Here is a 15,777-nt window from a genome sequence, read left to right as displayed (position 1 = left end):
ATGGCAAACATTATGGCTTCATTATAACGTTTTTTCTTCTTCAACAGTAAATGTACCAAGCATCGGATTGCATCTTGGTGCAAGGATTTGATTACAGAAAATGATAGTGTGCAGGGACGAGGGGTGGGGGGCTATAGATAAACAAAGCCCCATGCCTATGATTTCTGAATCTGGCTCTGAAAATAGAGAGACCCCATGCAAGAGGTTTGGTTATGTCTCATAGATTTAACTGCTGCTATGAATCTACTACCCTCCCACCAAATAACAGACAAGCCTGCCCATTAGGCACACACTGGTTTAATCAAGGTTGTTTCCACGTGATTTCAATGAAATTACGTTGAACCAACAGTTGAATTGATGTCTGTGCACAGTGGGTGTGTTCCCAACCATGAAGGAGGAGAAAATAAGTATTTGTATAACTAAATTCGTAGCCTACTTTCAGTTGGATTGAAATTGCTGGAGAGGACTGCCGATATTTCCAATAGTCAACACTTGTTTAGATGCTGAGAACGCTTCCCGTTTAAAATTTGATTTGATTAAATATGAAGTCTATGGCTGACACGAATTGTACTTTTGATCAACATGGGGACCCAAATGGAGATAGATTACTGCTCCAGGCGCTGTGGGATGATCTGCGAGCGCGACGGGAGTTTCTCACGTCACCTTATCTGCCCGCATGCTTTGCTTTCTTCATCCACATTCTCCTCTGCTCACCTTTCCTAGTATTTGAAGCSCTGGGATGTTTCTGGCCACGGATAAATTTCTATAGGATCTCTAGGAACGCTGAACCGTTGGGGCTGTGTTTGCAGCGATGGGTTGACTGCATTTGGAGGATTTTTATCAAATACCTGACAACTATTCTCCCGGCCAGCGCGCTCTACCAAAGCGTTCGGAATCCAATATTTCCAGAACTCGCGCCATCGTGGAGAGTGCTCATAGCGGAGGTTATCGCGTGCCTACTTCTATTCGATGCGCTGTTCTTCATATGGCATTATACCATGCATCGGTAAGCTTTTTGTTTTTATGAGGCATTTTGATGTGTAGTGATTCACTTCAGGTTGTGCATAATATGGCGGCATATTTCATATCATCTGACAAAATGACACTGCTCAGCTCAGCAATAGAGTACCACAGTATGAGTCATTAAACCCCCAAAGCCTAGTAGTCATACAGGGAAATGGTTCRAGTCGTGTTACCGCCATTATTTTTTCCCATAGGAGATTTTAGAAACACTTAAAATAAGGTCTGTGTTTGGTGTAGATTTTACCCAGGCGTGACGTTTTGTATAACTGTGTAAGTCTCTCTAGGACATGGTGACTTATCAATATATATTGCCTGTATTTACCCCTCAAAAATGAAATGCAAATTAGCGGCTAATGTGGCAATCATAATGAACCACAAGTTCAAGTCACCTTGTCCGAGAGAGATTTACATGGTTATCAAAACGTCACACCATGGTAAGCCTACACGAAACACAGCCCTTATCATTTATTTTGGGCTCTAAATAAGGTTGTTGTTTCTAAAATCCCCTATTGATTGGAACCATTTCTCTGTATGACACCGCCACTGTGGGATTCTCTAGATCAACTTGTAAGTCGCTCTGGATAAGAGCGTCTGCTAAATGACTTAAATGTAAATGTAAATGTAATATCCACAGTTACAACCAATAGGTGGCAGTAAAATACCAAAATATGWACACATTTCATCCAAATATACTGAACAATAATATAAATGCAACAAGTAAAGTGTTGGTCCCATGTTTCATGAGCTGAAATAAAATATCCCAGAAATGTTCCATACACACATAAAGCTTATTTCTCTCAAATGTTGTGCACAAATTTGTTTACATCCCTGTTAGTGAACATTTCTCCTTTGCCAAGATATTCCATCCACCTGACAGCTGTAACATATCAATAAGCTGATTAAACAGCATGAWTATTATACAGGTGCACCTTGTACTTGGGACAATAAAAGGCCACTTTAAAATGTGCAGTTTTGTCACACAACACAATGCCACAGATGTCTCTAGTTTTGAGGGAGCGTGCAATTGGCATGCTGACTGCAGGAATTTCCACCAAAGCCAGCCCAGGACCTCCACATCCGGCTTTTTCACCTGCGGGATCGTCTGAGACAAGCGACCCGGACAGCTGGTGAAACTGTGGGTTTGCACAACCGAAGGATTTCTGCACAAACTGTCAGAAACTGACTCAGGGAAACTCATCTGCTTGCTCGTTGTCCTCATCAGCGTCTTTACCTGACTGCAGTTCGGCGTTGTAACCGTCTTCAGTGGGCAAATGCTCACCTTCGATGGCCGCTGGCACGCTGGAGAAGTGTGCACTTCATGGATGAATCCTGGTTTCAACTGTACCAGGCAGATGGCAGACAGTGTGTATGGTGTCGTGTGGGAGAGCGGTTTGCTGAGGTCAACGTTGTGAACAGAGCGACCCATGGTGGGGTTATGGTATGGGCAGGCATAAACTACGGACAAAGAACACAATARAATTTTATCGATGGCAATTTGAATGCAATCCTGAGGCCTATTGTCAGGCCATTCATCTGCGGCAATCACCTCATGTTTCAGCATGATAATGCACATCCCATGTCGCAAGGATCTGTACACAATTCCTGGAAGCTGAAAATGTCCCAGGTCTTCCATGGCCTGCATACTCACCAGAAATGTCACCCATTGAGCATGTTTGGGATGCTCTGGATGCTCTGGATTGATGTGTACGACAGCTTGTTCCCGCCCKAAAAAAGCTTCACTTCTCCTGGAGTTGCCTTGCCGTGAATGTCATGTCGACCGTACTCCTGTTCTTTCTGAAGCCGCATTGTGACTCTGGCAGCAGTTCCTCTGTGATGTTGTTCACCAGCCTGTGTTGCATCACCTTGGCCAGGACCTTGCTGAACGCCTTGGTGAAGCGTTCTGGTGCAGAAATATCCTCCCTTAAGTAGCTCTGCCGGGATGCTGTCAGSGCCAGYAGTATTGTTGTTCTTGAGAGAAGAGATGGCTGATAACACCTCTTGGAAGGTTGGCAAATGGTTGAGGTCTTGGCCAAATGGGTGGACGAACAGGCAGTTCTTCCAGGATGGAGTGGTCTGTAGGAGAATGCTGATTGAGTAGTGCTTCAAAGTGGTCAGCCCACTTCATCAGGATCTGGGTGGGACCTATTCTCACCTGGAGATTAGCCAGTATCATACGGTGATTTGTCCAGCATTCTGCACCTCTCATGGCACGTGTCAGCAGGCTGTCATTAGTATGAGAACGTCTCACTGTGACGTAGTCAATCAGGTGCCAGTGTTTGGAATGTGGGTGCATCCATGATGTTGGATATTTGTTCTTCTGCTGGAACAAGGTGTTAGTGACAATGAGATCATGCACGGCACATAGAGTTAGCAGTCTCATGCCGTTCTCATTGACCTGGCCAACACCATGCCTACCCAGCATTCCATATTTTGTTGTTCTGTCCCACCCTTGCGTTGAGGCCACCCAGCAGAAAGATATTGTCATTCATGGGGATGCTGTGAATTGCCTCATCTAGTGACTGGTAGAAGCAGTCCTTTCTCTCATTTTCAGATGGTAGCGTTGGTGCGTATCCACTGAGAAGAGTAGCATAACGCATCTTGGCTGGGGGGATACGGAGAGACATGAGTCTTTCACTTATGCCAACAGGTGTTTCGGTGAGGCTGGGTAGAAGGCTGTTCTCAATTGCCAGTCCCACACCGTGCTGATGTTGTCCACCCAGAGGGTAACCTTTCCAGAAGAAGGTTTAACCTTCTCCCTCCTCTTTCAGGGAACCTTCATCCAGGAACCTGGTCTCACTCGGGGAAGCAATGTCAATGTTGTAGCACCTTAGTTCTGCAGAAATCAGAGCTGTTCTCCGATGGGTCTATCGTTATTATCGTCAGTGTCCAAAAGAGTTCTGATGTTCCATGTCGCCAGTCTCAGGGGAATAATTTTATTTTGCATTTTTCGACCCCTGAGTGGAATTCCCGATAGGTGCAGTAGCCTATCCAGGATGGAGTGAGTGGGCAATTTTTAGGCCACCTTTTCTAGACCTCTCCCCAGCTGGGGTGAGCAGTGTGGCTCCTAAATAGGGCTAATCAGTCACACAGTGGTCTGACGAGAGCAGCTTCCACTCAAGTCCCAGCTGCTGGCGACCATAGTAGCCCTGTGCCGCTGGCGTGCAAGGGTATGATTAAGGGCTCCCGGTGCATTCACTCCTGCCCCCATCACCAGACACCCCAACGCCGCCAGACTTTAGTCCGGTTTCTGGTTGATGGCTTCACCAAGGTCAGAAGTGGATACCTGCGCAAAGGAAGTTATTTWAAGTGCCGCTGAGGGTGCGCAATCCCCAACAGCACTACTTCACTGCAGGAAGGTGAAAGTCCAGTGACAAGGGGGAAACCCAGGACGACCAGTATCTTCCACAGCTGCAGGAGGCTACCGGGTCCCCAGTCTGTCGGCATCCGCTTACCGCATGCCGCCAGCACGCTGCTTTTCTCTCAGGGTGTGATCCCCTAGCCTTTGTTGTACCAGATTAACRCACAAGGCAGTGGGACAGTGGTTGATTGCTTCCAGGACGTGTCCACAGAGGTGGGCCTGTACAGATGCATCTCTGGGGCCCACTGCTGCTCCCAGGTCCCCTGCCGGTTAGCCTGGAATTTCAAGACAACCAGTTAACGTGTGCCACCGTGAGGAGGCCCGCCAGGAGTGTTGGTCACGGAGAGGCTTTGTACCGGCAAGGGGAGACTTGTGCATGAAGATGCTGCCCAATTCACCACAAGGGCTTGCCGGCGGCAGCGAGCTGTAAGCGAGGGTATGCAAACCTGTGGTAAGCGGGCATGCCACTAAACTCTACCTAGGCACTACTGCACTAGACGTGTCACATGCACCCTGCGGTTGCCCATCGTGCGCACACACACACACACACACACACACACACAATAATATTATTATGTGAAATATTATTACACACACATATACAGCACCAGTCAAAAGTTTGGACACACCTACTCTTTCAAGTGTTTTTCTTTATTTTTTACATTGTAGAATAATAGTGAATACATCAAAACTATGAAATAACACATATGGAATCATGTAGTAACCAAAAAAGTGTTGAACAAATCAAAATATATTTTATATTTGAGATTCTTCAAAGTAGCCAACCTTTGCCTGGATGACAGCTGTGCACACTCTTGGCATTCTCTCAACCAGCTTCATTAAGTAGTCATCTGGAATGCATTTCAATTAACAGGTGTGCCTTAAGTTAAWWTGTGGAATTACTTTCCTTCTTAATGCATTTGAGCCAATCAGTTGTGTTGTGACAAGGTAGGGGAGGTGTTCAGAAGATAACTGGCAACATAATTATTTCATAGTTTTGATGTCTTCACTGTTATTATACAATGTAAAAATAAAYAAACACTTGAATGAGTAGGTGTGTCCAAACTTTTGACTGGTACTGTATAATAAATAATGTTCTAACAAAATGTCCATATCAACAATCAAAATGATTGAAAATGAAATTCTAGCTAGATAAATAAAATGCTTCAAAGTTATATGCTCTACATGTATTTTCATTCAACAGTAGCCTAACCCACAAATTGCAAGGAAAATGTGTTTTGGCCTACCTTTCCTTGTAAATMAAGTCTATTCGTCTGTCTTTTAGGGTGAACCTCTCAGTGACAGCGTTGTACGTCCAAGGATAACAAAATTATCAAACCTGGCTTTCATTGGAACACTATTGTCCAAAGTGTTGTAAAACATCCCTCTGATCTCTGATCGGCTGTCTTATGTAGAATTATGTAGACACACCCCAAAWMTGCAGAGTTTACCACAGACTTACACACAAATGTTTAGGCAATACGCATGCACAACATATGAAATAGTCTCAATGCAACAAATTAAGSTAGGCAAAGCAGTGATTCTTTTGCCTACCCTGTCCTTCCCATGGAAATAATAATGTCGCTAAAGGAGATGGCTGCCGTTTTACGATCCCGTAGCCAATTGTGCTATTGTGTATGTTTTTTTGCGTTATTTGTAACTTATTTTGTACATAATGTTTCTGCCACCATGTCTTATGACCGAAAAGAGCTTCTTGATATCAGGGCAGCGATTACTCAGCCCGTACTGGAGGAATTCTTCTTCAACGAGTCGAACGGGAAGGATTTACTTCGGACGCCCAACAGGGCCCTCATCCCCGTCATTCGCAGGAGGAAAAGACGGAGATATCGTGGACGACTGTCCGGGTGCCTTGTAAGGATCCGTCACRGACAGGGTAATCTACCTTTATCATCAGTCCTATTAGCCAACGTACAATCAATCGATAATAAAATAGATGAAKTACGAGCACGTATATCCTATCAACGGGACATTAAATACTGTATCTTAAAACTTTAATATCTGAATGATGACATGATTAACATACAGCTGGCGGGTTCGGCAGGATAGAACAGTGTCCTATGTTTATTTGTAAACAACAGCTGGTGTGTGATCTAAGGAAGTCTCAAGGTTTTGCTTGCCTGACTGAGGTGGAGTATCTCATGATAAGCTGTTGACCACACTATTTACCAAGAGAGTTTACATCTATATTTTTCGTAGCTGTTTATAGACCACCGCAGACCGATGCTGGCACTAAAACCCACTCAATGAGCTGTATACGGCCATAAGCAAACAGGAAAACGCTCATCCAGAAGCGGTGCTCCTAGTAGCCGGAGACTTTAATGCAGGGAAACTCAAATACGTTCTACCTAATCTCTACCAGCATGTTAAATGTGCAACCAGAGGGAAAAAAAACTCTAGACCACATTTACTCCACACACAGAGACGCGTGCAAAATTCTCCCTCACCCAACATTTGGCAAATCTGACCATAATTCTATCCTCCTGATTCCTGCTTACAAGCAAATACTAAAGCAGGAAGCAACAGTGACTCGTCAGATGAAGCAGATGCTAAGCTACAGAGCTGTTTTGCTWGCACAGACTGGAATATGTTCCGGGATTCCTCCGATGGCATTGAGGAGTACACCACATCAGTCACCTGCTTCATCAATAAGTGCACCGATGACATCGTCCCCACAGTGACCGTACGTACATACGACAACCAGAAGCAATGGAACTACAGGCAACATCCGCACTGAGCAAAAGGTAGAGCTGCCGTTTCAAGGAGCAGGACTCTAGCCCGGAAGCTTATAAGAAATCCCGCTATACCCTCAGGGGCCCTCAGGGGTGCATACTCAGTTCCCTCCTGTACTCCCTGTTCATCATGACTGCATGGCCAGGTATGACTCCAACACATCATCAAGTTTGCCGATGACACAACAGTGGTAAGCCTGATCACCACAACGATGAGACAGCCTATAGGGAGGAGGTCTGAGACCTGGCCATGTGGTGCAGGAAAACACCACTCCCTCAACGTGATCAAACAAAGGAGATGATTGTGAACTACAGGAAAGGGAGGACCGAGTACGCCCCATTCTCATCGATGGGGCTGTAGTGGGGCAGGTTGAGAGCTTCAAGTTCCTTGTGTCCACATCGCCAACAAACTATCATGGTCCTAATACCTAAGACAGTCATGAATCAAATCAAGTTTATTTTATATAGCCCTTCGTACATCAGCTGATATCTCAAAGTGCTGTACAGAACCCAGCCTAAAACCCAAACAGCAAGCAATGCAGGTGTAGAAGCACGGTGGCTAGGAAAAACTCCCTAGAAAGGCAAAACCTAGGAAGAAACCTAGAGAGGAACCAGGCTATGAGGGGTGGCCAGTCCTCTTCTGGCTGTGCCGGGTGGAGATTATAACAGAACTATGCCAAGATGTTCAAAATATTCATAAGTGACAAGCATGGTCAAATATAACATGTAAATAATTTTCAGTTGGCTTTTCATAGCCGATCATTAAGAGTTGAAAATAGCAGGTCTGGGACAGGTGGCGGTTCCATAACCGCAGGCAGAACAGTTGAAACTGGAATAGCAGCAAGGCCAGGTGGACTGGGGACAGCAAGGAGTCATCATGCCTGGTAGTCCTGAAGAGGGCACGACAAAGCCTATTCCCCCCCAGGAGACTGAAAAGATTTGGCATGGGTCCTCAGATCCAAGGATCCAAAAGGTTCTACAGCTGCACCATCGAGAGCATACTGACTGGTTGCATCACTGCCTGGTATGGCAACTGCTCGGCCTCTGACCGCAAGGCACTACAGAGGGTAGTGCGTACGGCCCAGTACGTCACTGGGGCCAAGCTTCCTGCCATCCAGGACCTCTATACCAGGCGGTGTCAGAAGAAGGCCCTAAAAATTGTCAAAGACTCCAGCCACCCTAGTCATAGACTGTTCTCTCTGTTACCTCACGGGAAGCGGTACCGGAGCGCTAAGTCTATGTCCAAGAGGCTTCTTACAGCTTCTACCCCCAAGCCATAAGACTCCTGAACAGCTAATCAAAGGGCTACCCAGACCCCTCTTTTACACTGCTGCTACTCTCTGTTTATAATCTATGCATAGTCACTAACTCTACCTACATGTACATATTACCTCAATTACCTCGACTAATCGGTACCCCCACACATTGACTCTGTACCGGTACACCCTGTATATGGCCTCGCTACTGTTATTTTACTGCTGCTCTTTAATTATTTGTTACTTTTATTTTCTATTTTCTACTTTTTTTGTCTTAACTTCTTAAAGCGTTGTTGGTTAAGGGCTTGTAAGTAAGCATTTCACTTGAAGGTCTACACCTGTTGTATTCGGTGCATGTGACAAATAAAATGTGATTTGAACAGTGACTGGAGTCAGGAAGGAAGGCATGAATACCCTGGCTCCTTTCCTGAGTTTTTGATGCAGTTTTAGCAACTCTTGAGATTGAGCATGAAAACAACTAGAATCTTTGAGAACAAACATTAGATAACAAAAAATAATAATTATATAATTGGGATTTTTATTTGACTTTTCATAGCAGCTTTTTTTCTTAGATTATCACAGGTTAAGCATTGCCTACCCTGACTGCACGTCAATGCTTCTCAGGGCCTTCCTGTATGTAAGCATATCATGGCATCTGCCAAGAGTGTGCTTGCCCTGTAACTGCAGGGGTCACTGGTTCAATCACCAGAGCATTTCACAKGCGTTTCGCTACACTGGCAATAACATCTGCTAACCATGTGTATGTGACCAATAAAATGTGATTTGATTTGAGGTGTCACTGGTTCAATCACTAAAGGCTTCTCCTATTAATTCACCACACACCTATGTTTTTGATAATTTAGTTGTAACCCAGACAACAAAGTTATAGACCAACACAATACAGTGCATACACATCAAAGTTCTGTCTGTATGGTCCCCAGGGTTCCTTGGCTGTATCGGATGGTCCACCAGGCTCACCACCAGAACCGGATTACCTTTGCCCTGACTGCCCAGGATGCCAGCCCGGCTGAGCTCCTCTCCCTGCAGGTGCTGGCCCTGACCAGTGCCTGGGTGGTGGGCTGCCACCCTTTGAGCGAGGCCCTGTTCCACCTGCTCAACACCTGGCTGGCCGTAGAGGACCACTGTGGTTATGACCTGCCCTGGGCCCTCCATAGACTYCTGCCCTGCTTCGGAGGGGCCCCCTTCCACCAGGCACACCACCACGTCTACAGGGGGAACTACGCCCCCTACTTCAGGCACTGGGACTGGCTTTGTGGGACCTACCTGAGGGTAAGGGAGGAGGCAGGAAGGAAACATGGAGGGAGGACAATGAGGAGAAGGAGGAGGAGGAGGAAAAGCCTGGGGTCTGACTGTGTATGTGCGCGGGCATGCGTGTGTTAAAATGTATGCAAGCAATGAAGCAATCAAATAACTGACAGGTCAGTTTTCACTCTCAAAATTATTATTTTTTATACAATTTTGTTGTTTTTCTAAGTACTGTACAACAAAACTTAAATCACATCAGGAGACCACTTTTGAGGTGTGGGGAAGAAAATAAAACTATATATTTTGCAGGTTTTAGTTCCCCTTTTAATTTCAATTGAGCACATCAAGAGACTGGTTTTTGGCTGGCAGTGTTTTTGTACTGCATGTGCAATAGCAGAGTTTGCAAAACAAAATACCACCCGATTTGATACAATTCATTCTACCAGGTAAGCCTACTTTGCAGTTAACATTTAATTTGGAAAGTTTACTGGAAGGCCTTTAGAAATTACTGTTTCGGAAATGTTAACTGACTTGCCTAGTTATAGTTTAAATGTAAAAAAAAATATCAAAAAAATTAACTGGCTGCACAAAGTGGTAGACACAGGCATTCCCATGCCATTGRATCTTCAGAAAGTTGCAATAAATACAAATCACAGATGCATTCTTTAATATTTTTACATGTAGGCTTTGGATTGAATGAATCTGGTGTGAAAATTAGCTTGCTAATAAAATCAGACAGTTAACGTCAGCTAGCTAAAGTTACAACATCAGATGAGCTAACATTAGTAACCTAACCAATTCTCTACAGTATTAACTGGTATACGACTCCTTGCCGTTCCTCAAGTTATAGCATGTTAGTTGCTTACTGGACCCTGGCAGTCTGTGTGAAATGTTAACTAGTTAACTAGCTAACTAACTATGCTAACTAATGTTTTCCCTGTACAGTATGTGGTTAATTTTCAGAGTGAGAGAATTAGGTGAAAATGAGGCTTTGCGGATTCAGGGATCAAGTGTAGTTGGAGCTGGGCCTGGCTTAAACTGGGTGCCACTATAGAGGTGAAAGGAACACCACACACTTTCCCTCTTTCTCACTTTTGTTGATGTCCACAGACAGAAAGTGTACAATGTAATAATGTGCAGTGTAGCCCAAATATATTGTTTTTGTTGTGTTGAACTTGACAGTAACACGTGAGTGAGGGGGATTATATATTTTTTTTACTCAGTGAACGTTATTTTTGCCAATATAGCCTTGTGCACTTGATCGATGTCTACTATAGTGGCCACTATAATAGAGCAAAAATATAATGCCTGTTTGTTTCATTCTATTTCTACTTTAAGATGTTTTTTTCCCAATAGCAAAATTTGTGTGTGTGGTCACAAACGTTCCATTATAAAGGCTGGCATGGCTAACTGCAAAATTAGTGTATTGTTTTTTTCTGTAGACTTGTCATTTGCAGTAAAGTCTAGGCAACAAATAACATTGGATTGCTTGCTTTACATTTTTTAGCTGTGAGTCAGGTTCACACGAACCACTTTTTATTTTACACATGGAGACTGATCATGTAGATCATATTCTTTGTTGTTTAATTAGTTAAAACCTGCATCTCCCCCTAACAGGGATTTTTTGCATGTTTCAGTGCAACAAAAAAAAAGTCACCTTTTTGGGCCCTCAGCAGTTTGCATCCCTGTTAATGACAATCAGAAAATGTCATCACACTTTTTGGTGTTTTGTGTAACAGATGTCTCTTTCCATTCACTGCTGTTTGGAGGCTGTAAATATTTTGCGAGTGGATGAATGTCCGCGGGTAGCAACACATTTTTATAAATGTTATATACAGTTGAAGTCGGAAGTTTACATACACTTAGGTTGGAGTCATTAAAACTTGTTTTTCAACCACTCCACAAATTTCTTGTTAACAAACTATAGTTTTGGCAAGTCAGTTGTGTCATGCACAAAGTAGATGTCCTAAGTAATTTTTCCAACAATTGTTTACAGACAGATTATTTKACTTATAATTCACTGTATCACAATTCCAGTGGGTCAGAAGTTTACATACACTAAGTTTACTGTGCCTTTAAACAGCTTGGAAAATTCCAGAAAATGATGTCATGGCTTTAGGAGTTTCTGATAGGCTAATTGACATAATTTGAGTCAATTGTAGGTGTACCTGTTGATGTATTTCAAGGCCTACCTTKAAACTCAGTGCCTCTGCTTGACATCATGGAAAAATKTAAAGAAATCAGACAAGACCTCAGAAAAGAAATTGTAGACCTCCACAAGTCTGGTTCATCCTTGAGAGCAATTTCCAAATGCCTGAAGGTACACAAGTATAAACACCATGGGACCACGCAGACGTCATACCGCTCAGGAAGGAGACACGTTCTGTCTCCTAGATATGAACATACTTTGGTGTGAAAAGTGCAAATCAGTTACAGAACAAGAGCAAAGGAGCTTGTGAAGATGCTGGAGGAAACTGGTACAAAAGTATCTATATCCACAGTATAACGAGTCCTATATCGACATAACCTGAACGGCTGCTCAGCAAGGAAGAAGCCACTGCTCCAAAACCTCCATAAAAAAAACAGACTACGGTTTGCAACTGCACATGGGGACAAAGATCGTACTTTTTGGAGAAATGTCCTCTGGTCTGATGAAGCAAAAATAGAACTGTTTGGCCATAATGACCATTGTTATGTTTGGAGGGAAAAGGGGGATGCTTGCAAGCCGAAGAACACCATCCCAACCGTGAAGCACGGGGGTGGCAGCATCATGTTGTGTGGGGGCTTTGCTGCAGGAGGGACTGTATTTGGCTAAGGTGTATGTAAACTTCCAACTTAACTGTATCTGCCTCACTCTCAGAGAAATAAGTTGTACTGCTTGGTTTTACACAGTTAAATGTAACAAATAACTACTTTTTTTATATTAAACAAATACATGTCTGAACTGTAAAGAAATGTGCAAATGAACCAAATGATACATTTGTGAMATTTTTGCATATTACCCAGCATCCTTTTCTGCGTCTGAAGTTTTGAATTATAATATGTTGTTTCTCATATTTAGCTTATTCAAATTTGATGTTCATTTTCCAACTGAATAATGTTGTACTTTTAATTATACYTTACACATTTTTTGAATGTTAATGTTTTACTGTAATGTGAACAACTGATCACAGTTATAAAAAGTGTTAGTTGTAAATGGCAACTCCAGCCACAACTATTTGTAAATAACTGTTGTAACATTGGCTGAGAAGATGCTTTGGTCAATCAAGGTAACATTTGCATGGCTAATTACAATGGTCAATGTGGTTAATTATTAGGTCTATTTGTAAAAGTATGTTTGGAAGATATTATAAATACACTTTATTTGTAAAGAAAATACAAAATACCAAATCATCCTCTAGTAGCCTCATGGGTGGAATGTTATTCATATTTTTCAGAATTTCATTTTTTTTTTTAAGTGTATCGCCGAAAATCTGGTGTTTCTTTTTAAAACGGTTCTYTTATATTTCAGTCTGCTGTGAGGTAAATAAAGCGTAATATTGGGATGCAACCTCAACGCTATATCTCACATGGTGCAGGCTTTTTAAGCCCATTCCCATGTGTGTGAGGTGTYTACTTTTGTTTCAAAGTAGATTTATGTAATACTASCAAGAAACACTCTTTGTGACCTTGATTCAGCCAACTGCAGTAAAAGGTTATTAATTGATCATGCTAGTATACTATAATACAATGACTTTGATTGGCAGTGATGTAAAGCACTTAAGTAAAAATACTTAAAAGTACTATTTAAGTCGTTTTTSGGGGTATCTGTACTTTCCTTCACTATTTATATTTTTGACAACTTTTACTCCACTACATTCCTAAAGAAAACATGTACTTTTTACTCCCATACATTTTCCCTGACATCAAAAAAGTACCTGTTCAAAGAATCAGGAAGGACAGAATTGTGGTCCAATTCACYCACCTATCAATATCATGCGTTGTCATCCCCACTGGCTTTGATCTGGCTGAGTCACAAAACACAAGTACTGAGTTTGTAAATAATGTCTGAGTGTTGGAGTGTGCTCCTGTCTGTAAAAAAAACAAGAACATCGTGCTGTTTGGTTTGCTTAATATAAGGAATTTGATGTATAGCATTTACTTGTACTTTTTATACTTTTACTCAAGTATGACAATTGAGTACTTTTTCTAGCACTGTACTTAATTACATTTAAAACTAGATCGTTTTAGACTTTTACTCAAGTAATATTTTACTTGTTGACTTTTACTTAAAAAAGTAAAGATGCCTTAATCGAAAATGACTCAAGTATGACAATTGAGTACTTTTTCCACCACTGTTGATTGGTCAACTACATATAAATATTTGTTTACACTAAATTAGAATTGTAGTAAATACATAAATACTAATAAGTTTGAGAAATATACATAAAATGTACTTAAGGTTTATTCAAAGTACAGTGCATTCTGAAAGTATTCAGACCCCTTCCCCTTTTCCACATTTTGTTAACAAAAAGTACATTTCACTCTACTTGAACTCAATCACAGATAATGTTTTCTGGCATACGGCTAAGTACTGAGTAGTAACTGCTGTATTTCATTAAGACGCGGTTTCATAATAATGTCAGAATGGTGGTCCTGGAAAGTTTACATGATGCAGAATCAGAGTCCATAAATACCCTGGAAGACCACAAGATGTCTTCATTGAGTCAATTTCTGACTYATTGTAACAAGGGGCTCAAGTCAATAACTTGCAACATGTAGGCTACTCAGTAGAGTCACAGTGTGGTTGGGGAGAAATAGATGCTAGACTGAGAGCGAAACCATGAATCATAGACACAGGAAATAGTTGTTTTTTACAGTACACTAGTCTAGTGTGTGTGTGTTGAGGCTACAACGACAACATTTTGTAAATTGTCCCCCCAAAAAAGYATTCCCCCATATCAGTGATAGTCAGTTTAGCACTGATTGAGGAGATGAAAGTTACTAATAGTACAACAGTAAAGCCCTGAGCAGCATAGAGCACAGCTGGAATAGTAAGTCTATAGTAATAGTAATACCTACATGTTTCAAGCAGACCACCYCTATGGGTGGGCACCCTGTGCCCAAGGAAGCGAAGGCAACCTGCCTAAATTATTACCGCCCCGTAGCACTCACGTCGGTAGCCATGAAGTGTTTTAAAGGCTGCTCATGCCTCACATCAACAGCATCCTCCCGGATACCCTAAACCCACTCCAATTTGCATACTGCCCCAACAGATCCACAGATGACGCAATCTCAATCGCACTCCACACTGCACTTTCCCACATGGACAAAGTGAGAATGCTGTTCATTGACTACAGCTCAGCGTTAAAAACACCATAGTGCCCACAAAGCTCATCACTAAGCTAAGYACCCTGGAACTAAACACTTCCCTCTGCAACTGGATCCTGGACTTCCTGATGGGACGCCCCCAGGTGGTAAGGGTAGGCAACAACACGTCTGCCACGGTGATCCTCAACACTGGGGGCCCTCAGGGGTGTGTACTTAGTCCCCTCCTGTACTCCCTGTTCACCCACAACTGCATGGCCAAACACAACTCAAACACCATCATCAAGTTTGCTGACGACACAACAATGGTATGCCTGATCACCGACAACGATGAGACAGCCTATAGGGAGGAGGTCAGAGACCTAGCAGTGTGGTGCRAGGACAACAACCTCTCCCTCAATGTGAGCAAGACAAAGGAGCTGATCGTGGACTACAGGAAAACGCMGGCCGAACAGGCCCCCATTAACATCAACGACGCTGTAGTGGAGCGGGTCGAGATTTTCTAGTTCCTTGATGTCCACATCACCAACGAACTATCATGGTCCAAACACACCAGGACAGTCGTTAAGAGGGCACAACAACACCTTTTCCGCCTCAGGAGACTGAAAAGATTTGGCATGGGTCCCCAGATCCTCAAAAAGTTCTACAGCTGCACCATCGAGAGCATCCTGACCAGTTGCATCACCACCTGGTATGGCAACTGCTCAGCATCTGACCGTAAGGCGCTACAGAGGGTAGTGCGTACGGCCCAGTACAACACTGGGGCCAAGTTTCCTGCCATCCAGGACCTATATACTAGGCGGTGTCAGAGGAAAGC

At 43.0% G+C, this 15,777-nt stretch overlaps 1 protein-coding gene across 3 annotated transcripts; it reads left to right on the top strand.

Annotated features, from left to right (window-relative positions):
- The first annotated feature begins 405 nt into the window (after positions 1 to 405).
- On the top strand, positions 406 to 13,435 carry LOC111957758 (cholesterol 25-hydroxylase-like protein). 3 transcript variants are annotated; one of them, XR_002876447.2, is made up of 3 exons: positions 922 to 1,006; positions 6,090 to 6,275; positions 9,329 to 9,405. XR_002876447.2 is itself a non-coding variant. In XM_070436875.1 (3 exons), exons 1-3 carry the CDS (start codon positions 986 to 988, stop codon positions 9,786 to 9,788), a joined length of 651 nt encoding a protein of 216 aa, XP_070292976.1. In that variant the 5' UTR covers positions 928 to 985; the 3' UTR covers positions 9,789 to 13,435. The 3 variants fall into 3 exon arrangements, 2 of the variants coding, with proteins under 2 accessions (XP_023834504.1, XP_070292976.1); XM_070436875.1 differs by having other exon boundaries at positions 928 to 1,006; positions 6,106 to 6,275; positions 9,329 to 13,435; XM_023978736.2 differs by lacking the exon at positions 6,090 to 6,275 and having other exon boundaries at positions 406 to 1,006; positions 9,329 to 13,435.
- Positions 13,436 to 15,777: the final 2,342 nt, after the last annotated feature.

This window comes from Salvelinus sp. IW2-2015, linkage group LG33 (assembly GCF_002910315.2).
Source record: "Salvelinus sp. IW2-2015 linkage group LG33, ASM291031v2, whole genome shotgun sequence".
Classification (NCBI taxonomy): Eukaryota; Metazoa; Chordata; class Actinopteri; order Salmoniformes; family Salmonidae; genus Salvelinus; species Salvelinus sp. IW2-2015.
Note: the sequence above shows the minus strand (reverse complement) of the source record. Positions and strands in the feature narration are given on the sequence as shown.